The sequence below is a fragment of the Salvelinus alpinus genome, chromosome 4 (assembly GCF_045679555.1).
Source record: "Salvelinus alpinus chromosome 4, SLU_Salpinus.1, whole genome shotgun sequence".
NCBI lineage: Eukaryota > Metazoa > Chordata > Actinopteri > Salmoniformes > Salmonidae > Salvelinus > Salvelinus alpinus.
This window is the reverse complement of record NC_092089.1, coordinates 83,277,917-83,302,747: the sequence shown is the minus strand read 5'-3', so window position 1 is coordinate 83,302,747 and position 24,831 is coordinate 83,277,917. Positions and strand designations below refer to the sequence as shown.

Genomic DNA, 24,831 nt, shown 5'->3' with positions numbered 1-24,831 from the left:
ACTACAGCGTTTTAGCAGTATGAATAGATTACAACTGAGAGGGAACATCGACGTGGTTCATAATTGTAAGATTCACCACATTGACCTACGTTTTGACTGTGAGACTGGTAAGATAATTATGTTCTAAACTAGTGCAACATTGCCATCTGGTGAGACTACATCATCATGTAAAATGTTCCTTCCTGGTGCTGTATCAATTGTAATGTCATTGACAGAAATGTGACCATGTTCACGTTACACCACTCTGTTATGTCTTACAATGTAACATGTGCTTTGTATCGTTCCTTACCATTGAATAACTACAAAAACACATCTACTGTCAAGATCAAGTTTCACTACTTTAGACAAAAAACAGCTGTTATCATGACAGTGATCATGACAGTGAGCGGCTACATATTGTGCAGGTTCTCCTTTTAGACATTTCTCATGGTCTTGCACACTTTTCCCTTTAGTATTATCAAGTGATCAACACTGTACAGTACAGTATCACTGATTTGCTGCTGTGAACAAACCCACCAGACTTTAGATCCAAGGGTGTGAAGTTCCTCATGTCCTTAGAATGGAACAAGGTAAATATTAACAAAAGCAATCAAACCATAAACATGTGAAGTGCTTGAGTTCTTTGAGATAAATTCCCCTTGAACCACACCCTGTCTGTCAACTCCTGCAGAAAACACTGTATACTGCAGCCAGTGCCGAGTCAAATCCCATTTCTGTACTGTTGCCCTCCCATTCTGCTTCACAACACGAGGACACCACAGAATAAGCTATTGGGTTAACTAGAACAGAGAGTTGTACCAACAACACCAACATGACAATTCAATGGTGGGGCCTCCTACTGGATCTGTGGTTTCTTTTGTCCTGCCTACCATTTCACATCTCAGCTTTCAATCTGGACACGGACACAAAGCATGTTCTGAGGAAAAATGGTGATCCCGGAAGCCTGTTTGGATTCTCCCTGGCACTGCACCAACAACTGAATCCTGTCAATAAGAAACTGTGAGTTGACCTCTTAGAGGAAATGATTAACAGTGTCCCATACATACTATTATCTGACCTTGCTGGTCATATATGAACTTATTTGTGTGTCCTCTATCCTGTCTGATTACCCATCAGTCTGATATAAGTACACACTATGAACTGAGAAATGATCTAGCCTTAATGGCTACTCTTAATCTCTAGCCGGTACAGCCAGAAGAGAATGGGCCACCTCTCTGAGCCTGGTTCCTCTCTAGGTTTCATCCTCAGTTCCGTCCTTCTAGGGAGTTTTTCCTGGCCTCTCTGTTTTCACGTCTGCTTTGCTTGCTCTTTGGGGTCTAGGCCGGATAACTGTAAAGCACTTTGTGACAACTGCTGATGTAAAAAGCGTTTTATAAAATAACATTGATTGATTGATTGATACAACTCAGACCAGCAGTGACAAAGTTGTTTTTAGTTTGAATATTTTATTGTAGAGCTGCATGTGAATTTTACATCAATGTACAACACTCTGATTTATTTTTCCTAGATTGCTGGTTGGAGCACCACGCGCCAAGTCATTGACCAAAGCTGAAGTTACGGGAGGAATCTACCAGTGTGAGCTCACCACTGATTCTAAGAGCTGTGAGCGTGTCAAGCTCGACAACAATGGTTTGTTTGCTTACACTCACGTGTAACAGGTTTTGTGTGTTTGATTGCTGTTAAGAAAATGTGTGATTTTGTTAATGTGTTTTTAACATTAATGTGCGTGAACGCTAACTTTTGTGTTTGAAAACGAATGTTCCCCAGAGTTTGTTAAAAGCAGTGATGTCAAAGACCAATGGATGGGTGTACGAGTGACAAGCCAAGGCCCTGGTCAAAGCGTGATGGTATGGTAAATATTGTGAACTTTAATCTTTGAATTGCCATTTGTTGACAATAATAAACTTATATTGTTTTTTGTTTTGTTTGTTTTGTTTTGTAATGAACGTATATTGTTTTTTGTTTTGTTTTTAATTCAAGGAATTTAATTGACTCGGACAGGCCAACATTTCAGGGTTTCAGTGAAGTTAGCAAAAGAGCACATTTTCATTATAAATCAAACCCCTTTGTTTATGACTTAGAATTCCTTACGTCTGAGAGAATTTCTATCATTCACCCCACCACAGACCTGCGCACATCGATACCAGGAGTGGAGCACCAATCCTGACACCCCTAACCTCGTATTCGGTCAGTGCTATATCCTGGGGGAGGATCTCCACAAGAGTGATGCCCATAGAATCTGGAGGAGGGTGATCTGTGATGACAGAAAACACATCAAGGATAAGCCTAAGAATCCTGATTGGTTCGGATACTGTCAACAAGGTCATTCTGCCGCCTTCGCCAAGGACAACACATCTCTGCTGTTTGGGGGCCCCGGAGCTTACCAGTGGAAAGGTACATCTTTTGAATTGGGAGATACTTTTAGAATGGGTTTCATCTTGTTAATGGAAAATTATGATGCACTGAATTATGATATGTATCTGATATGTATGAGACATGGTATTCATATACTGTATGTTTGGGACATTCAAGCACACTTGCAGTCAGTACACACTGCACTGATATTGGAATGAGCTGTCGATGTCAATGCAACTGAGATCAGACCTAGTTTTGTCTTGAAAAGCCCCGACAGGTTGAAACATTTTGACAATCTCTATTATAGATTCTTTCTTTTCATTTTTACCCCGGATTTAAGCCTGTTTAAGGACCCTGGTGTCCACAGCATTTAAAATTAATTCAAAACAACTTCATTTATTCCCAAGGGTCAATTATTCACATAATTCTCTTGTCCATCTGCATGTCACAGGAATTGTGAGAATGGAGTCCCTAGACAACCTTGAAGTGTCAAATGAAGAGCCCCGTGAAACTGGTGATGTGGACAGACTTGACCGTGACCTCATCCCTCTCCTTAACAACAGTTATCTAGGTCAGTTTAGATGGATAGAGCTTTCTTCATCCTCTATTCAATCCATTCAATCACACTGAAAGGAAAACACAGAAGTGCTTGGCGTGGTGGTAAATTTCATCAATACTCTTTTTATACTGTTGGTGTAAGTAATGCAGTAATGATGCTTTACTCTCTTAAAAATGTAAAGAATGGCATGTTTCGTATTTATTCATTCTATTTATTTACACATTTTGTGAATTACATCTCCCTTTCCCATAGACTTGGACCCTTGTGCACAATTTATATTTTAGTAATTTAGGAGACGCTCTTATCCAGAGCGACTTACAGTAGTGAGTGCATCAATTTTCATACTGTTTCCCTGTGGGCATCAAACCCACAACCCTGGTGTTGCAAGCACCATGCTCTAACAACTGAGCAAAACGAAACCCCCTGTTCTTTGTGGTAGCACTGCAGTTGCTAACATTGAGTAATTGCTGTCTTTTTTCCAGGGTTCTCAATCGACTCTGGAATGGCCCTCACCAAGAAGGGCCAGCTGACTATAGTGTCTGGGGCACCACGAGGCGGTTTCAGTGGGGAGGTGGCATTTCTGAAGAGAGACCCATTGGCTGAAAGAAGTCTATCTGTGGAAAACATTCTTAAAGGCCCAGGCCTGGCCTCCTCCTTTGGCTACGACATAGCCGTGGTGGACCTCAACGCTGATGGGTACAGATTTCAGCCAGTAGCTTTGTCACAATTATCTCCCCTTCCTCCCGAAATGTGCATTGTTCACTTCTTTTCAATGATTTGAAAGGAAATTACTGGTTTACGAAATATGGTGGAAACTCTCACTATCCCATGCCTCCACCAATTCAATGCTTTAAAGAGATTCTCCGGTACATAGTTCTGAAAGTAGTGGTCCCTAAGTGGTCCCCTGAAAATTGCCTACTAAGTCACATATCAGCAATGATGTGCACCACATCATTGCTCTCTCTCTCGCTCTGCTGTTTGTGCATCTTGCTAGCTGTCACTCAAATGGTGAGGGGCTGAAGCTCAATGGCTAGAATTGCTAGGGGGCTGGCCCATGTGGGGGAAAATGGTGGGAAAATGGTGCAGCACAGCTTCCAGAATAACAGTTTCTTTCAAACTAGGGAGTTTGTGGTTAATTGAGGTGACAGTAATTCTGCACATACATTATGCATGTATGAGCTACACATGGACACATCCAGCCCAAAGCAGTAGGTTTAAAAAATACTAAATAGTCGCCAAAGTTCCGGTGCATGTCTTTAAGATTTGTGGGAGCAAGTGACCAAGTGCACATTTCAGAAGAGAAGCGATATTATTGTGATCCACGTTTTGTATACAATAGGTCTTGTTAAATGCCCAGTTCAGTCAAAAATGAGATTTTTCTGTGTTTTATATACAATATTTTCCACACCATGAGGTTGGAATAATATTGTGAAAATGATGATAATGCCCTTTTAGTATAAGAGCTGTTTGAAAAGACAACCTGAAATTTCAGGCTGTTTTCTTGGGATGGAGTTTTGGCCTCACCTGACATGACCAGGGGGTAAATTGGTTGATAGACCATTCTGCCAATAAAAGCTAGTTTGCAGATTTCCCTCCCCACTCAGACCACACCCAGACAGACTGAGCAAAATTCTTGCTTGAGAAGGTGCTCTTTGCTAAGAAGCAATTTTTGTTTCTTTTAACCCATTTTAATTGAAAACAATCATAGTAAGATACTTACAGTGCCTTCAGGAAGTATTCACCACCTTTCACTTTTCCATAGTGTTGTGTACAAAGGCCTGAAATGAAAAATCTTCCGGACAAACTAAACACCTTCTTTGCCCGCTTTGAGGATAATAAGGCCGACCTGAGTAAGACATTTAAACGTGTTAACCCTCGCAAGGCTGTCGGCCAAGACGGCATCCCTAGCCGCGTCCTCAAAGCATGCGCAGACCAGCTGGCTGGTGTGTTTACGGACATATTCAATCTCTCCCTATCCCAGTTTGCTGTTAAAGAGACTGAAAAATAGCTACTATCTCAAGGCCAACAGACTTTTAAACAGCCATCAGTAACACAGTGAGGCTACTGCCTACATACAGACTTGAAATCATTGGCCAATTTAATAAATGAATCACTAGTCACTTTAATAATGCTACTTTAATAATGTTTACATATCTTGCATTACTCATCTCATATGTATATACTGTATTTTATACCATCTATTGCATCTTGCCAATGCCGCTCGGCCATTGCTCATCCACATATATATATATATTGTGGCGTACAGCAGGTCAGCCAACAGGGGGAGACTCGTCGAGGCCTGGTGGCAGACGGAGTCTACATCATGAGGAAATGGCTCCCTCTGCTGAACGTGCCAGGTCTCGACGGGCTCTCCGGCCAGGACTAATTGGGGCTGATTGTGGTTGGTGAGTAATCAAGGGCTGATTGCTCACCAGCTGTATGAGTGCCATAAAGCTGCCAGAAGGGCAGCACACAAGAGAAGGGACGGGGGGAAGGAAGGTGTGCCAAATCAAGAATAACCTTTTGTATCAGGTGTGCCAACAGGGGGAACTTTGAGAGGTATTGTTACTGGCCCACATCCACCTGTTGGGGGCGCACCTGGGAATGGAGAAGACCCGGGAATGGATTGCCGCCTGGTTCCACTGGCCCGGGATGAGGAGGGCCGTGGAAGACTCCTGTCACAGCTGCCCAGAGTGTCAACTCACTGCCCCAAAAGTACACTTCCGAAACCCACTGGTCCCCCTACCGATCATCGGGGTGCCCTTTGAACGCATCGCCATGGACATAGTGGGACCCCTGGTAAAAACAGCACGAGGACACCGGTACATCCTGGTGATAGTAGATTGTGCCACCCGGTATCCCGAGGCCATTCCCCTACGGGCGGCGGTATCCAAGGGAATCGCCCGGGAGCTGTTCCACCTCTAGCCGGATGGGCATTCCGAACGAGATCCTGACAGACCAAGGTACTGAGTTTATGTCCCGCCTAATGAAAGATTTGTGTGCTCTCCTGTAGATCAAGCAGATCCGGACCTCCGTCTTTCACCTGCAGGCGGATGGGCTCGTCGAGCGGTTCAATAAAATGCTCAAACAAATGCTGCGGTAGGTCATCGAGCAGGATGGGAAGAACTGGGACCAGATACTACCCCACCTAATGTTCTCAATCTGAGAAGTACCCCAGTCCTCCACTGGGTTTTCCCCTTTCGAACTCCTCTACAGGAGGAGGCCACGCGGCCTACTGGACCTCGCCAAGGAAGTGTGAGAAGCCCAACCGACCCCCTTACGCAGCGTGATAAAGCACGTGGAGACGATGAGGGAGCGGATGACAGCCATATGGCCAGTGGTAAGGGAACATATGGAGAAGGCCCAACGCACCCAAGCCCAGGTCTATTCTTGGGGAACCCAGCCCCAAGAATTCCAGGTGGGAGACAGGGTGTTGGTATTAATCCCCATGGCCGAAAGTAAGTTCCTGGCAACATGGCACGGGCCATACGAGGTGATAGAGAAGCTGGGACTCATCAATTACCGCGTATGGCAGCTGGGGAGACGGAAACCCCAACAGACCCGTTCGGTATCCACGGAGCCCCACCCACATTCCAGCGCCTGATGGACAAAGTACTTCGACCCCACCAGCAGTACGCAGCGGCCTATTTGGATGATATCATCATCCACAGCCAAGGTTGGGAAGAGCACCTGATGCGCCTCCAGGCGGTGCTGGGCGTGCTCAAGCAAGCCGGGTTGACAGCAAAACCCAAGAAATACAAACTAGGGTTCGAGGAGGTGGAGTACCTGGGGTATTTGATCGGACGGGGGAACATCATGCCCCAGGAGTGGAAGGTTCACGCGGTATGTGACTGGCCCATTCCACGCACCAAGACACAGGTCAAGTCCTTTCTGGAACTGGCAGGATACTATAGCCAGTTTATCCCCAACTTTGCGGCTATAGCTGCCCCCCTCACCAATCTAACCAGGGCCCGCCTCCCGAAAACTGGAAATGGATGGACGAGACAGAAGCGGCGTTCAGGTGCCTGAAGGAAGCACTGTGCTCCCATCCGATTCTCGTAACGCCCGATTTCCAGGTGTCGATGTTGGTCCAGACGGATGCATGTGACACGGGACTAGGGGCCGTTCTGTCCCAGATACACAATGGGGAGGAGCACCCCATCATGTACATAAGCCGAAAGCTAATACCTAGAGAGAAAAAGTACTCGATCGTTGAGAAAGAGTGTCTAGCGGTGAAGTGGGCGCTAGACACACTCAAGTATTACCTGTTAGGTACCCACTTCACCCTGGTCACTGACCATGCTCCCCTGGTCTGTATGGCCAGGGGAAGGGACACAAATGATCGGGTCACCAGGTGGTTCTTGTCCCTTCAATGCTTCTCTTCAATGCTTCTCAACTATACGGAAGGTGACTTCCGTATAGTTGGAGACGGTGCCCGAGCTAAACGGATGGAGTTCAGTTTTTGTGCCCGACAGGATACAGCAAGACCCGGAGCCCAGAAGACGGTATCCCGGAGAGGGTCTCATGGGGGAGACCTATCCTTTTCTTTTAATTTATTATTTAAATAAACACCCTTGAAACCGAGCTAATTCTTGACCAAACCCCCTGGTCTGCCACTATATACAGTGGGGAGAACAAGTATTTGATACACTGCCGATTTTGCAGGTTTTCCTACTTACAAAGCATGTAGAGATCTGTATTTTTATCATAAGTACACTTCAACTGTGAGAGACGGAATCTAAAACAAAAATCCAGAAAATCACATTGTATAATTTAAGTAATTAATTTGCATTTTATTGCAAGATGACATTGAACGTTCTTGAGTTGCCTAGTTACAGTTTTGACTTAAATCGGCTTGAAAATCCAGGGAAAGACATGAAAATGGATGTCTAGCAGTGATCATCAACCAACTTGACAGAGCTTGAAGAATTTTAAAAAGGATGTTCAAATATTGTGCAGTTCAGGTGTACAAAGCTCTTAGAGACTTACCCAGAAAGACTCACAGCTGTAATTTCTGCCAAAGGTGCATCTACAAAGTATTGACTCAGGGGTGTGAATACATATGTAAAATACGGAGTATTGTGTGTAGATGGGTGAGAAAAATATTTAATCAATAAGACAGCAACATGTGGAATAAGTCAAGGGGTATGAATACTTTCTGAAGGCCCTGTAATTGTTACCCAGAAATGATTTGATATTGACATAAACATCTGCATTGGACCTTTAATGTGGGAGAACCAGTGGTAGTAAGCATTGTATGTAATTCTGTTGGTTGGGTATTTTGGGGATTCCAGGTGGGACGACCTTGCTGTGGGGGCACCCGAGTTTTTCTTAAAAGAAGGGGTGGTCGGAGGGGCAGTGTACATCTACATCAACAACAGGGGAAGACAGTGGGAGAAGATTGAGCCTGTCCGTCTGGATGGGAACAAAGACTCCATGTTTGGTCTCGCAGTTGAGAGCATTGGAGACGTCAATCAGGACGGTTATGAAGGTTGGCTGAGGTTTCTTCATTACTTTCAGAGGAGTTAACTTAAACCTTTCTCTCAGCTTTGGGAACATCTTAGCGACCCATCTCCCTCAAATTCAGACCTTAACTTCATTTTTTACTTGACAGATATTGCTGTGGGGGCTCCCTATGATGGTGTAGGTCGAGTGTACCTTTACTATGGCTCCTCAGGTGGAATACACAAAAAGACAGCACAGGTGGGAGCCTTTACATTAAACTGGAACACCTGCATCTGAGTGATGACCACCCCAATCTCTCAGTAAATTTTGAAGAATGTTGAAAACAAACTACATTTTGTCACAAACAGTATCTCTTGTCATTATAGATTATAACAGCAGAATCGTATAATATAAGACAATTTGGATTTTCTCTGACTGGCAAAATAGACATGGATGACAATCATTACCCTGACTTGGCTGTTGGATCACTCTCAGATTCCATATTTGTCTACAGGTAACTTTGCCTTGATTACATTATATCAGTGTTCCTCAATCTTAGTCCTGAGAGAACACACAGGATTTATAGTATATCCTTTAGTTTCAACACACCTGATTCAAGTATATTCTACTACTCATCATCAAGTTTTGAACTTGGTAGTGTCAACTGGTCATTTTGATTTACTTGGATTTGCTTACAGGGCAAGGCCAGTAGTCAATATCAGAGAGGACTTACGAATCACCCCAAGTACAATCAATATGGCGGCAGAGCACTGTGACAAACACAAATGGTAAGACTTTCAAGAGACAACATATAAACAAATATCAATACACTGCCGTAATGAAACCCAACATATATTTGTCTACATTTGCATAGTACTTTCAAGGCACGGGCATGCTTTACCTACACAGCACAGCCGCCATCCTACAACCCCAGACTGAGTAAGTTCACTAGCTTCAGCCCCCTAAATGACCATGCCGTGGTACTGCTGAGATTGAGGCTGTCCTAATACGGACACCGTACTCTTGACCCTTTGTGTACACTGTGTTTCAGGAACTTATGCAATGCGTTCTCTTCCTATAGCTGTCAATTATGCCTTCGAGGCTGACGCTGAGGCGAGGAAACAGAGGCGTTCCTCCAGGATGCAGTTTCTGTTTCAGTCCCAGGGAGTCCTGGAGCTAGCAGGGCAGGGCAAAGAGAAGTGCACTGAGACCCAACTCAAGCTATTGGTAGTGACTCTGCATTTTTCCATCTCGTCACAACTGTAGTCGGTTCATGAAGAAATCAAAGTGTGTCTTCCTCCAAATAGACTAGGGTCAAGGGTCAGTCATGGGTCATAAGACAACAACACACTTTGTTTGTAAAGCCACTATTTCCTCGATCATGAAAATACCAAATTAAAATACTATTTGGCATTGACATTGATTTTGTTTGGTAAGATTGATGCAGCAACTATACATTTGATCATCACCTTTACATCACGTTCTACATCTCCATCTGTTCAAGGGTGATATCAAGGACAGACTGCACAGCATCCCCATCTCTGTCTCTGTGTCCTTACTGAATGACAGTAAGACAGAGAGCAAGAGTCTCCTGCCTGCACTAACTCCAATACTCAGCATCTATGAGCAGAGTACAGCCACCTCAGAGGTGTGTGTGTGTGTGTGTGTGTGTGTGTGTGTGTGTGTGTGTGTGTGTGTGTGTGTGTGTGTGTGTGTGTGTGTGTGTGTGTGTGTGTGTGTGTGTGTGTGTGTGTGTGTGTGTGTGTGTGTGAGAGGAGATATAAGCCTAGTAGTTATGAAACAGTTATTGTGAGTCTTAAGAACTAAATTAAACTTTTTCAGGTTATCTTCATAAATAAAGGTTGTGGGAGTGATAACATTTGCCAAAGTAACTTGGAGCTACAGTACAGGTTCTGTTCCAGACCAAAACTACTGGGTCAAGATGTATTCACCCCACTGCCCAGGTAGAAACAAAATGTGTGATTAGAATTTTACCCAGAAGTCCCTCTTGACTACCTTCAACTTATTGTGTATTCGGTTACATGAACCCTGTAATGCAGTGGTGGCTGGTGGGTGGAGATTTAGGAGGACACACTCATTGTAAAGACTGGGTTAGAATAAATGGAAAGATATCAAACAAATTGTTTCCATGTGTTTGATACCTTTCCATTCCAGTCATTGCAATAAGCATGTCCTCCTATCTCTGCCAACCAGCCTCCTCTGCTCTATATGGCTGTTGTCGATGTAGTGCTTTGGTAATGATAAGGCTCATGTCTTTCTAGTGAAAGAGGTATTCCAGTAATCTCTGCTGGAGATGAGGACATAGCTTTGGAGGTCAATGTGACCAATAGGGAGGGTGATGATGCCCATCAGAGTCATCTGATCATCAAACTCCCTGACTCTCTTTCATTCTCATCATTATACTTCAACCACATTTCAGTAAGTCACTGGCCTTTGCCTTTCCATACATTTTTGGAAAAATGATTGTACAGTATACTGGCCTTAGGAGTTAAAATAATGTTAATTAGCCATGATTCTATTCAGGATACTGTAAAATCAATGAAAATATGACCCCCCATCTTCTTGATTTCTGAAGTTAAACATCACCAATACCGTAATTGTTCCAGGGTAATAAATAGGTACACTATATATACAAAAGTATGTGGACACCCCTTCAAATTACTGGATTTGGCTATTTCAGCCACACCCTTTGCTTACAGGTCCAATTTTTGCCCTGCTAGAACTGCCCCTGTCAACCGTAAGTGTTGTTATTGTGAAGTGGAAACGTCTAGGAGCAACAACAGCTTGGCCGCGAAGTGATAGGCCACACAAGCTGTCAGAACGGGATTGGCGAGTGCTGAAGGGCGCAGCGCGTAAAAATCGTCTGTCGTCACTTGCAACACTCACTACCAAGTTCAAAACGGCCTCTGGAAGCATCGTCAGCACAATAACTGTTTGTCGGGAGTTTCATGAAATGGGTTTCCATGGCCAAACAGCTGCGCACAAGCCTAAGATCACCATGAATTTGGAGCACTGGAAACGTGTTCTCTGGAGAGATGAATCACGCTTCACCATCTGGTAGTCCGATGGACAAATCTGGGTTTGGCAGATGCCAAGAGAATGCTACCTGCCAACTGTAGAGTTTGGTGGAGGACTAATGGTCTTCGGCTGTTTTTCATGGTTCGGGCTAGACCCCTTAGTTCCAAAGAAGGGAAATCTTAACGCTACAGCATACAATGACATTCTAGGCGATTCTGTGCTTCTAACTTTGTGGCAACAGTTTGGGTAAGGCCCTTTCCTGTTTCAGCATGACAATGCCCCCATGCACGAAGCATACATAAATGGTTTGTCGAGATCGGTGGGGAAGAACTTGACTGCCCTGCACAGATCCCTGACCTCAACCCCATCAAACACCTTTGGGATGAATTGGAATGTCGACTGCGAGCCAGGCCTAATCGCCAAACTTCAGTGCCCGACCTCACTAATTCTCTTGTGGCTGAATGGAGCAAGTCTCCGCAGCAATGTTCCAACATCTAGTGGAAAGCCTTCCCAGAAGAGTGGGCTGTTATAGCAGCAAAGTTTGGACCAACTCCATATTAATGCCCATGATATTGGAATGAGATGTTCGACGAGCAGGGGTCCACATACTTTTGGTCATGTAGTGTAAATTTTTACATCACTGCCTATAGTTTCATTAAATTATCAGCTGCTATCATATGACTCAAAAGTCTGGCTCCCTCATTGGATATGCTGACCCTACAGGAAGTACTAGTGAAGTGCAACCCCAATGACAATGGTACACTGACAGACTGTGAACTGGGAAACCCATTCAAAAGAGATGCTGAAGTGAGTAGTCATTTTGTGTATGTCTAAGACATGTATTTTTTCTATGATACCACAATTGAATAGTTGTCCATTGTAAGTAAGAGACATGTGTGTCCCTCAGGTTACTTTCTATGTAATATTGTCCACTTCCCGCATCTCTCTGAGCACAACTGATGTAAATGTTACCTTGCAGCTTGAAACGTAAGTATAATAGTACACATATCTTTTGTTAGAGGACCCATTAGCTCTGGGTAATAAATGTAACATTTGAGTCTGTCTCTTTTGTATGCTCTACACCAGTCACACACCGATTATTCTAACAGAGTAGTATTTTGGTTGCAGGACAAGTGTGCAGAAGATACAAGCAAGTGAAGCAAAGGCCAAAGTAGTTTTTGAGCTGCACCTACAAGTATTTGGGTGGGTGTACGGACATGGTATTTGTTTTGCTGTTGCCCTAACCCACCCTTTTAGCTAACATATTTGAAGAGCTCCTGTCATGAAAATATAGTTTGTGTCACAAATGACAACCTATTCAATATTTAGTGCACTATTTTTGACCAGAGCACTATGGGACCTTATCAAAAGTAGTGCATTACATAGGGAATAGAGTGCCATGTGGGACACAACCTTAATGTGGTGAAGGAATTAAGGTTTATGAGATGTGTTTGTTCTCAGACTGGCCAGGCCCTCCCAGGTCAGCTTTGGAGGAGCTGTAAAGGGAGAGAGCGCCATGAAATCAGAGGACGATATTGGAACTCTTGTGGAGTATGAATTCAGGGTGAGCTCATTGATTTGTGGTTCAAAATTCTATTGTTCCCTGGTGATTATCGAAATTCCATATGCCTTTGCACGCTGCTCTGCACTGGGCGTATAAAATGTTCCCCCGAAATATATGCTAAAATATTTGTCAATCTATTTGTCAACTTTAACAGATATGGAATTTGGGCAGGCCACTGAAATCCTTTGCCAATGCGTCGCTGAATATCTACTGGCCCAAGGAGAACGCAGTGGGGAAATGGCTGCTGTACCTGGTGCAGATCCACAGTGAAGGCATACAGAATGTTCCCTGCTCTCCGCTAAAGGAGATCAGTCCAGTCCAACATATTAAGGTAAATTCCTCTGAGCATCAATTCTGAGGTAATATCGATAGGTTACTGGATCTTGAGTGAATCTCTTTCACAAGTGCTCTTTTTTGTGAGTGGTGTAGTAACCAATGATTTATATGCATTATCATTCACACAATTGGCGTAAGTTGCCTATATTGTCTGTTTGTAAGATGTAGTATATGCACATCTTCCTAATTATGATATTTAACTCTAGGGCTCTCGTGATATTTCAAGAAAAAGACGAGATGCTCATCAGGAAGCGTTCTCATCTGAGGATGGATTCTCCTTCCTGTCAAAGAAAAGAAAATATAAAACTCTGGTAAGAGAAAATTCATTTGAAGCAACTATCATGTGTTTAACCCACTAGAGTCGATTGACACACCGGTGTGTCAATCTAAGTTGCATAACAAAGAAAATCCCCATCAAAATCCAACAATTTAAGAGATAGAGATATCAGTTTTTTTTGCATAGGATACGTCTCAATCCACCGCATCTGCCAGTGTCACACTTACACATCTGCGGTGAAAGGTGGCAAAGCTAGAGCGGTGTTTGTCAGACCATGAGACATCCTGAACATCGGTATTCTCACAAAAACGTATGTAGCATCCAAACGGTTTGACATACAAACTATTATGGAAAGGGGAGAATCTCACGAACCTGATGGTGTTCTCCGTTTTGCTCTACGACCCCCACCCCACAAGTGTCAGGAGACTCGTCTGAAGTTGGTTCAGCCGATCAACCAACTTCTGTCTGTAGCTGCCAAACAGTTTGGGCTACACACTAATATGATCAATCTATGGACCGCTGAGGCTCTCATGAACACGATGGAGTTCTCCCTTTTGCTCTACGACTAACACAAGTGTCACGGAACTTGTCTGAAGGTAACCGGTACCGGTTTAAAAAACACATTTAAGTATGAAGGCATAGCCACAGGAAGTAGGGGTGCTGACAAATCAGAAGAAAAATATATATATACTGTATATATATATTATTATTTGTATTTTTTACAAAAGTAGTGCATTGGGCCTTTACTGGTCTTTTATTAACGGACCAATATAGACATCTGTAGCTCTGTAGCATCTCCACTTTGGTTTAAAAAAAGGTAGTTGTATACCTAAGAACAATGTCTTGCAGGATTAAATAGATGGAATTGAAAGAGTTGTTTCCCTGTCCCTTTCTCTGCGATTGTCATTCTAATGAAATCCAGAAAGAACAAAAACCTATCCTCAAACATTTACATCAAAAGATGCAAAGTTATGGGAAAAGATCCAAAACATCCACATGAGATGTAATATTTTTATTGATCAAATAACATGGAAAACAGCCACTTTTTGTGCAGTGTTAATGTACATTACTGTGTTTTACATACTGTAGGTTGGTCATCTACTAGGTTTGTACCTGTAGACTTTCCATCCCCATGAAGAAAAACTATTTACAATACAGTAATTGAGTACATTGAGACATCAAGTGGTTTGTGATGATGTGATGTGGCTCAGGTGGTAGAGCATTGTGTTTGTAATGCTAGAGTTGTGGGTTTGAATCCCAAGGGTGACCAGCATGAAAATGTATACGCTCACTACTGTAAGTTGCTCTAGCTAAGAGTGTCTAGTAAAAGGATTGAATAGACCATTTCAGTTTCCACATAGAAAAAAGTTGCATTTGCAAAGTATTTCAATGAACTGGAAAACATGTATCAAGCAAGTATTTTTATTTTCCACAAGTATTATCAGATTAACTGTTTTGTACAGATAATTATCAGACTCACGTTACTCAAATACATTTAGTTAAAAAAAAATCACAAAAGTAGTACACTGGGCATTTACTAGTCCTGTATTAGCAGACCAATAGAATTACCGGACCAATATAGAAGTTTGTAGGGCAGGCAACAACAAAAAAATTATGAAAAATCACAGCAACCCCACCCCCAAACTACTATGTATGGAGGTAGCTTCATGCCTACCCCAAAAAAGGTGTAGAATGTGTAAAAATATATATTTCCAGATTTTTTAAATATTTCCTAGATTTAGGACAAACAGTTCAAAACCTTGCTTCTTATGATTTATTTTTTGACTGTCCTTTTTTCCATTTATGAATGTGTTTTTTAATGCACTTCTATGGTGTTTAGTAGTAAATATTCTATCAAATAAAAAAATCGGAATACGTGATACCTAAAGGGGTCCTAAAATGTCAAATAGCTTAATGATCCATAGTATGGATCCATAGTATGACCATCTTAAAACAATACAATATGTCAGCTTATCACCCCCCCATCTTAGATTCTAAATAATTCATTTTTTGTTTTGTTTTTGCCAAGTCATTGCTGAGTGGAGAGACTTGTGTTTTTGAACCCGCTCACTTTCTTGCAGACATGTTCAGAAGAGTTGAAATGTGTAGAGATACGGTGCCCTCTGCTGGGTTTGGACAGTACTGCAGTGGTGTTTCTTCAAGCTCGCCTTTGGAACAGTACTTTCCTTGAGGTGCCTTTTCCCTTATGTTTGTTACTACAGGTTCTTCATGTACATAACACCTAATTCTGTTGCATAGACATTGTGTCGTCCAGTTTCAGTGCAGTTTCTTTGTTCTCTGCGTATCCCATCATAGGACTACAGTTCATTAAACTACCTGGACATTGTGCTGGATGCCACTCTCAGCTTGACAGACTCTGAAGAGAATATTGGGCTAAGGAAGACTGAGAAATCTGGAACCCAGGTACAAACATGCTTATGATTGTTTATTTAGAAATATAATGATGGCCTATGTGTTCAAATAGCTAAATGATCCATAGTATGACCATCTTAAAACAATTCCACACGTCAGCTTAGAAATATAATGATGGCCTATGTGTTTAAGTTAAGAAGTTTACATTGACAATTTTTCCCTGCCACTGAAGGATACCTGATCTATCTTCAGAGGACTACATTATTGTTCTTTAGGGTTGACATAGTTTTCAACTATTATTATTTACTTGCTGGTTGTTTTGTAGCATACTTTTTCATACATATCTGTATGGAATTGCTTTCCATACTTAGTGACTAATCCTGTCATCTAAATTGATGTTGTTATTTGGTTTGGTTGAAATTGGTCTACTAATCTGGAATCACAGATCAATGTGGCTGATGTAATTACCACTGCTCATTTAACCACACACACCCTCTCACACTGTGCAGCATACAAACTCTCTCACCAGTACTTATGTGGCTCTTTTCAAGAATGTCATGTGTTCATCGACTCAGCTAAATACTGTAAAGTACCTTCAGTTTGATGGCTTGATGGAGTGTTTGCTGTCTCAGCTAAATACTGTAAAGTACCTTCGTTTGATGGCTTGATGGAGTGTTTTCTGTCTCAGCTAAAGACTGTAAAGCACCTTCAGTTTGATGGTGTGTTTGCAGGTGAGGCTGACAGTGTTCCCTGAGAGGAAGGCTGCCATCTGGGCTAAGGTCGCCTGGTGGGTCATCTTCCTCTCAGTAATGGTAGGACTGCTACTTCTGTCTCTGCTCGGCTTTCTGCTGTGGAAGGTAACACAATGTGTAATACACACTGTGGAAGGTTGGTGGGAGGAGCTATAGAGGGACGGGCTCATTGTAACGGCTTAAATGGAACGCAAACGCTTCAAAAATGGAAACCACCCTCCTATTGCTCCTCCCACCAGCCTCCTCTGGTGGAATCCAAATATTGATATGAATATTGAAACTTCTGTGAGAATCTTTATTTTGTGTGTGTGTGCTTACCCCGGCTAGAAATAAAGTTGTCTATTTGATCCTATTGTAGTGCATCAAGTACCCTGTGGCTAAGAAGTACCACGTCATGCATAAGAACACAGAGGAACGTCACCCCATTAGAGGAGACTCATCTTTGGGTCCAACTGCATAGGCACAGAGAATTTTATACACTTCAATGATATAATTCATTGAACAGAATAGTGAAAAGCTCATTTTAAGATTGTGTATGTACACAAATGTTTACAAGTTTAGCACCTCTTGTGAAACGTCTTAAACGTACATAAATTGTCATGGTTTTCAGTTGTTGTTTTTAAATTACGTGTTTGTTTTAATGGTTGTATTGATGTCATACTGTACCTGTGAATCTGTGTCTATGACTGCCATGTGGATATTAATACAAATGTGTGCTTGAACATTAGATCCACAGCAATAATAAAGCTACCAGAAGAGACTTGAATTCTGAAAACAGTAAAAATTGATTTATAGGCACAAGATTTTCTTGACAGTTTAATAAAACAGAGTAGTCTATTTCCCAAAATTGTTACATCTTAAAGTTGTACTATCCTTTTACAGTAATGGAATGTGGTATCTTATATGGGAGTGTTGATATGAGGTCATAGTGGTTCCACTAACAGACTAGAAACCAAACGTTTTTTGAATAAAAACAAATCGCCATCCAGTGACCACTCATTCATTTGAATTGTGCACTTTGATAGTCAAAAGCATCTATCATTGTTTATTTTAATAATGATACTTCATTAATAAACAGTCAAAATCCATATTTAGACCTGGCATACATAACCACTCCCACACAGACTTACTATCCTAACATACAAGGTTAAGAACCTTAGTAAACATACTGGGCTCCCGAGTGGCACAGTGGTCTAAGACACTGCAGCTCAGAGCAAAAGGTGGCACTGCAGTACCTGGATTGAATCCAGGCTGCATCACATCTGGCCGTGATTGCGCAGCGCACAATTGGCCCAGCGTCGTCCGGGTTTGGCTGGGGTAGGCCGCCATTGTAAATAAGAATTTGTTCTTAACTGACTTGCCTAGTTAAATAAAAAAAATAATACAATTCCCTCAAACAAGGGATGCTGCAATTGGTCATTCAACAAACAAAAAAAAGTGTGCTTGAATGTTCGCAATACATTCTTATTGTATTAACCATCTTTACTTTTTTATTACACTTCTCTCTCCTCTCTTTTTATACACTTTCATTACCTTTCCCTTTTCTTCAACCTCTCGTCTCTTTTGAATCAAGTCGAGCTGTCTCTTTTGAATCAAGTCGATCTGTCTCTTTTGAATCAAGTCGATCTGTCTCTTTTGAATCAAGTCGATCTGTCTCTTTTGAATCAAGTCGATCTGTCTCTTTTGAATCAAGTCGAGCTGTCTCTTTTGAATCAAGTCGATCTGTCTCTACTTTGAAGAGCTTTTTATTGTATTAAGTTATGATTTAATACTTGCTGTTTGCTCTATGCTTGTTGGAGACTTAAATGTTCTTGGCTACTTTTTCTCATCATTAACCAGTCTTTTGTCATCATCAAATCAGTTTTTCTTATTTTTCTCTATATTCTTGTTGGAGACTTAAATGTTCTTGGCTACTTTTTATCATCTTTAATCAGTCTTTTGTCATCATCATATCAGTTTTATTGAAGTTCCCAGTCATAAATATTCACTTTCTCTCAACCCTTGCTGTTGTATGTTAGTAAGTGATATGAGACATTCAGAAAATAATTGTCTGAGAGCTACATCTAATTTGACTTTACTATAGGGTTAAGACGCTCACCACACCTCCATTTTCACTCTTATCAATCACTCTCACGTATTTATAACACTAATCTGTCACGGCTGATTTCCTCCTCTTCGTCTGAAGAGGAGTAAGGATCGGACCAAGATGCGGCGTGGTAAGTGTTCATGACGATTTTAATAACAAAAGCACTGAACACTATGAAATACAAAAACAATAAACGAATACGTGAAATAACAAAACCGAAACAGTACCGTGTGGCGAACAAACACTGACCCGGCAACAAACACCCACAACTCAAAAGTGAAACCCAGGCTACCTAAGTATGATTCTCAATCAGGGACAACGATTGACAGCTGCCTCTGATTGAGAATCATACCAGGCCGAACTCAAAAACCCCAACATAGAGAAACACACATAGACAGCCCACCCCAACTCACGCCCTGACCATACTAAATAAAGACAAAACAAAGGAAATAAAGGTCAGAACGTGACATAATCCTCCTTAATTCAGAGCTCATTCAACCAAGCTGCCATTGGGATTTTGTTGTCTTTCAGAAAAGTTCAAGCAAAAGTTTAAAGACAGTAAACGCACAATTTTGTAACATCTCCTATCAACACCCCATTCCTTTTTTTTACACTAAGCCTTACTCAAACGATACAAAACCACACACACGCTGCTCCCAACCTATCATGAGTCCCAGGAACAACTTCTCCACGGGAGATCTCAGGGGAAACTTTGTACAAAGCCTGGTCCAGTGGTTCTCAAATATCCCTGGTTAATATTTCTGCATTCAAACCAAGACACATTAAATGCATTTTATTTATTTTTATTTCACCTTTATTTAACCAGGTAGGCCAGTTGAGAACAAGTTCTCATTTACAACTGTGACCTGGCCAAGATAAAGCAAAGCAGTGCGACACAAACAACAGAGTTACACATGTAATAAACAAACATACAGTCAATAACACAATAGAAAAGTCTATATACAGTATGTGCAAATGAGGTAAGACAAGGGAGGTAAGGCAATAAATAGGCCATAGTGGCGAAATAAACACAATTTAGCAATTAAACACTGGAGTGATAGATGTGCAGAAGATTAATGTGCAAGTAGGGATACTGGGGTGCAAAGGAGCAAAAAAATAATAACAGTATGAGGATGGGGTAGTTGGATGGGCTATTTACAGATGGGCTATGTACAGGTGAAGTGATCTGTGAACTGCTCTGACAGCTGGTGCTTAAAGTTAGAGGGGGAGATACGAGTCTCCAGCTTCAGTGATTTTTGCAATTCGTTCCAGTCATTGGCAGCAGAGAACTGGAAGGAGAGGCGGCCAAAGAGGAACTGGCTTTGTGGCTGACCAGTGAAATATACCTGCTGGAGCGCGTGCTATGGGTGGGTGCTGCTATGGTGACCAGTGAGCTGAGATAAGGCGGGGCTTTACCTAGCAAAGACTTATAGATGACCTGGAGCCAGTGGGTTTGGCGACGAATATGAAGCGAGGGCCAGCCAACGAGAGCATACAGGTCGCAGTGGTGAGTAGTATATGGGGCTTTGGTGACAAAACGGATGACACTGTGATAGGCTGCATCCTATTTGCTGAGTAGAGTGTTGGAGGCTATTTTGTAAATGACATCGCCGAAGTCGAGGATCGGTAGGATAGTCCGTTTTACGAGGGTATGTTTGGCAGCATGAGTGAAGGATACATTGTTGTGAAATAGGAAGCCGATCCTAGATTTAATTTTGGATTGGAGATGCTTAATGTCAGTCTGGAAGGATAATTTACAATCTAACCAGACAGCTAGGTATTTGTAGTTGTCCACATATTCTAAGAACCATCCAGAACCGTCCAGAGTAGTGATGCTGGACGGGCGGGCAGGTGTGGGCAGTGATCGGTTGAAGAGCATGCATTGAGTTTTACTTGCATTTAAGAGCAGTTGGAGGCCACGGAAGGAGAGTTATATGGCATTGAAGCTCGTCTGGAGGTTAGTTAACACAGTGTCCAAAGAAGGGCCAGAGGTATACAGGATGGGGTCGTCTGCGTAGAGGTGGATCAAAGAATCACCAGCAGCAAGAGCGACATCATTGATGTATACAGAGAAAAGAGTCAGCCCGAGAACTGAACCCTGTGGCACCCCCATAGAGACTGCCAGAGCTCCGATTTGACACACTGAACTCTGTCTGAGAAGTAATTGGTGAACCAGGCGAGGCAGTCATTTGAGAAACCAAGGCTGTTGAGTCTGCCGATAAGAATGTGGTGACTGACAGAGTCGAAAGCCTTGGCCAAGTCGATGAATACAGCTGCAGAGTATTGTCTCTTATCGATGGCGGTTATGATATCGTTTAGGACCTTGAGCGTGGCTGAGGTGCACCCATGACCAGCTTGGAAACCAGATTGCATAGCGGAGAAGGTACGGTGGGATTCAAAATGGTCGGTGATCTGGCAGGGTAGGATAGATATAGGTCTGTAACAGTTTAGGTCTAGAGTGTCTCCCCCTTTGAAGAGGGATGTGACTACGGCAGCTTTCCAATCTTTGAGGATCTCAGACGATACAAAAGAGAGGTTGAACAGTCTAGTAATATGGCTTGCAACAATTGTGGCGGATAATTTTAGAAAGAGAGGGTTCAGATTGTCTAGCCCGGCTGATTTGTAGGGGTCCAGATTTTGCAGCTCTTTCAGAACATCGCCTATCTGGTTTTGGGTGAAGGAGAAATGGGGGAGGCTTGGGAAAGTTGCTGTGGGGGGTGCAGGGCTGTTGACCGGGGTAGGGGTAGCCAGGTGGAAAGCATGGCCAGCCGTATAAAAATGCTTATTGAAATTCTCAATTATCGTGAATTTATCGGTGGTGACAGTGTTTCCTAGCCTCAGTGCAGTGGGCAGCTGGGAGGAGGTGCTCTTATTCTCCATAGACTTTACAGTGTCCCAGAACTTTTTAGAGTTTGTGCTACAGGATGCAAATTTATGTTTGAAAAAGCTAGCCTTTGCTTTCCAGACTGCCTGTGTATATTGGTTCCTATCTTCCCTGAAAAGTTGCATATCGTGGGGGTTATTCAATGCTAATGCAATATGCCACAGGATGTTGTTGTGCTGGTCAAGGGCAGGTCTGAAGTGAACCAAGGGCTATATCTGTTCCTGGTTCTACATTTTTTGAATGGGATGTCCAACACATCAGTGTGGTGGGATGGGGAGAAATGATCCAGTAACAATGCTATTCTACTTTTTCAATTGTTTCACTGATATTTCATTGTAAGCTTTCTGACAGACAACAAAACAATCCTCTCCTTAATGCACTGCTCCCATTAAAAAACATTCACTTGCTTTCAGTTTTTTTTTACGCACCAGTTTGTTTGGTTTGAAGGAGCCCTAAGCTGATGATAAGCAAATGATTCATACGCCATGCTCTACCAAGTGAGCCACACAGAATTACCCACCTCCCCCTGGTCCACATCCTCCTGGACCACACCTACCTCCCCCTGGTCCACGCCCATCTCCCCCAGGACCATGCCCACCTCCCCCTGGTCCACCAACCTCCCCCTGGACCACACCCACCTCTAAACTCAACAAAAAGAAGAAGAAACCGTATTATGAAGCCAAGATAAATGACATAAAGAATGATGGGAACATATGAGTACTATAAATTAAATTATCGGCAGAAAGACACATTCAAATCCATCTTTCATCGAATCAGATGGCTTATTCATCACAAAACCATTTGTTGGTGCCAATTATTTTAATGACTACTTCATTGGCAAAGTGGGAAAATTTAGGCAGGAAATGCCAAAAACTAACAGTGAGTCATCATATTCATGCATAAAAAACTAATACTGAAGTGATTGGACGTCACTTCCTCTTGAATTTGCAGACGTGTTGCTGTGCGTTTTGTTGCCAACTTTACTTTGCTAGCTTTGCTTTGCTAGCTGACAACTTTACGTTTTTTTTTTCTTTTTAATTACCGTTTATATTTTTAGTTTTTCCATCACAACTTTTTTCCCTCATTCAACTTTTTCACTCCGGACGCTTTATCTGGACATGGTTCGTCAGCACCTTCAACAGCCGAAGCTAAGTAGTAACATTAACATGATGTCTTCTAATTGCATTCGCTGTACTCATAATATACAGGAGAATGATCGCCTTACGGCGAGGATAGCTGTGCTGCAAGCCCAGCTTCAGACGCAATCGTTAGGCAAGGGTAATTTCAGTGTAGGAAAGGAAGAAACAGCGTCTGTGCCACCAGTAAGTACAGATAGTAACGTTAGTATAAATCCCCCCGCACTGTCCCCGCAGCCGGACAATTTTCTCATGGCTTCTGGAGGGAAATGCTGTTGGAATGCTCAACCGGTGTCGCTCATTCAGCCGACAGAAACTTTCAACCGGTTTTCCCCATTGAGTAGCGAGTCGGAGTCTGAGGCCGAGTCTTCTCTTGTCTCTACTCCTCCCGTTACGGGGTCTGAGACGCCGAAGGCTCCCACCATTAGCTCTGACAAATTGAAAACCCTAGTCATTGGCGACTCCATTACCCGCAGTATTAGACTTAAAACGAATCACCCAGCGATCATACACTGTTTACCAGGGGGCAGGGCTACCGACGTTAAGGCTAATCTGAAGATGGTGCTGGCTAAAGCTAAAACTGGTGAGTGTAGAGAGTATAGAGATATTGTTATCCATGTCGGCACCAACGATGTTAGGATGAAACAGTCAGAGGTCACCAAGCACAACATAGCTTCAGCCTGTAAATCAGCTAGAAAGATGTGTCGGCATCGAGTAATTGTCTCTGGCCCCCTCCCAGTTAGGGGGAGTGACGAGCTCTACAGCAGAGTCTCACAACTCAATCGCTGGTTGAAAACTGTTTTCTGCCCCTCCCAAAAGATAGAATTTGTAGATAATTGGCCCTCTTTCTGGGACTCACCCACAAACAGGACCAAGCCTGACCTGCTGAGGAGTGACGGACTCCATCCTAGCTGGAGGGGTGCTCTCATCTTATCTACTAACATAGATAGGGCTCTAACTCCTCTAGCTCCACAATGAAATAGGGTGCAGGCCAGGCAGCAGGCTGTTAGCCAACCTGCCAGCTTAGTGGAGTCTGCCAATAGCACAGTCAGTGTAGTCAGCTCAGCCATCCCCATTGAGACTGTGTCTGTGCCTCGACCTAGGTTGGGCAAAACTAAACATGGCGGTGTTCGCCTTAGCAATCTCACTAGGATAAAGACCTCCTCCATTCCTGCCATTATTGAAAGAGATCGTGATACCTCACATCTCAAAATAGGGTTACTTAATGTTAGATCCCTCACTTCAAAGGCAGTTATAGTCAATGAACTAATCACTGATCATAATCTTGATGTGATTGGCCTGACTGAAACATGGCTTAAGCCTGATGAATTTACTGTGTTAAATGAGGCCTCACCTCCTGGTTACACTAGTGACCATATCCCCCGTGCATCCCGCAAAGGCGGAGGTGTTGCTAACATTTACCATAGCAAATTTCAATTTACAAAAAAAAAAAATACGTTTTCGTCTTTTGAGCTTCTAGTCATGAAATCTATGCAGCCTACTCAATCACTTTTTATAGCTACTGTTTATAGGCCTCCTGGGCCATATACAGCGTTCCTCTCTGAGTTCCCTGAATTCCTATCAGACCTTGTAGTCATAGCAGATCATATTTTAATTTTTGGTGATTTTAATATTCATATGGAGAAGTCCACAGACCCACTCCAAAAGTCTTTCGGAGCCATCATCGACTCAGTGGGTTTTGTCCAACATGTCTCTGGACCTACTCACTGCCACAGTCATACTCTGGACCTAGTTTTGTCCCATGGAATAAATGTTGTAGATCTTAATGTTTTTCCTCATAATCCTGGACTGTCGGACCACCATTTTATTACGTTTGCAATCGCAACAAATAATCTGCTCAGACCCCAACCAAGGAGCATCAAAAGTCGTGCTATAAATTCTCAGACAACACAAAAATTCCTTGACGCCCTTCCAGACTCCTTCTGCCTACCCAAGGACGTCAGAGGACAAAAATCAGTTAACCACCTAACTGAGGAACTCAATTTAACCTTGCGCAATACCCTA

The 24,831-nt window shown here is 42.7% G+C and overlaps 1 protein-coding gene across 3 annotated transcripts; it reads left to right on the top strand.

Moving 5' to 3' along the window:
• The first annotated feature begins 332 nt into the window (after positions 1-332).
• LOC139574560 (integrin alpha-6-like) lies at positions 333-17,688 on the top strand. Of its 3 annotated transcripts, none has more exons than XM_071399265.1 (25): positions 333-999; positions 1,508-1,629; positions 1,768-1,847; positions 2,127-2,394; positions 2,807-2,926; positions 3,397-3,610; positions 8,209-8,405; positions 8,529-8,617; positions 8,746-8,873; positions 9,058-9,147; positions 9,234-9,298; positions 9,441-9,586; positions 9,864-10,007; positions 10,202-10,323; positions 10,642-10,798; positions 12,122-12,205; positions 12,306-12,385; positions 12,527-12,601; positions 12,860-12,962; positions 13,117-13,293; positions 13,505-13,609; positions 15,657-15,767; positions 15,892-15,999; positions 16,680-16,760; positions 17,059-17,688. In XM_071399265.1, exons 1-25 carry the CDS (start codon positions 812-814, stop codon positions 17,158-17,160), a joined length of 3,156 nt encoding a protein of 1,051 aa, XP_071255366.1. In that variant the 5' UTR covers positions 333-811; the 3' UTR covers positions 17,161-17,688. The 3 variants fall into 3 exon arrangements, with proteins under 3 accessions (XP_071255366.1, XP_071255367.1, XP_071255365.1); XM_071399264.1 differs by having other exon boundaries at positions 347-999; positions 16,680-16,805; XM_071399266.1 differs by lacking the exon at positions 15,657-15,767 and having other exon boundaries at positions 16,680-16,805.
• Positions 17,689-24,831: the final 7,143 nt, after the last annotated feature.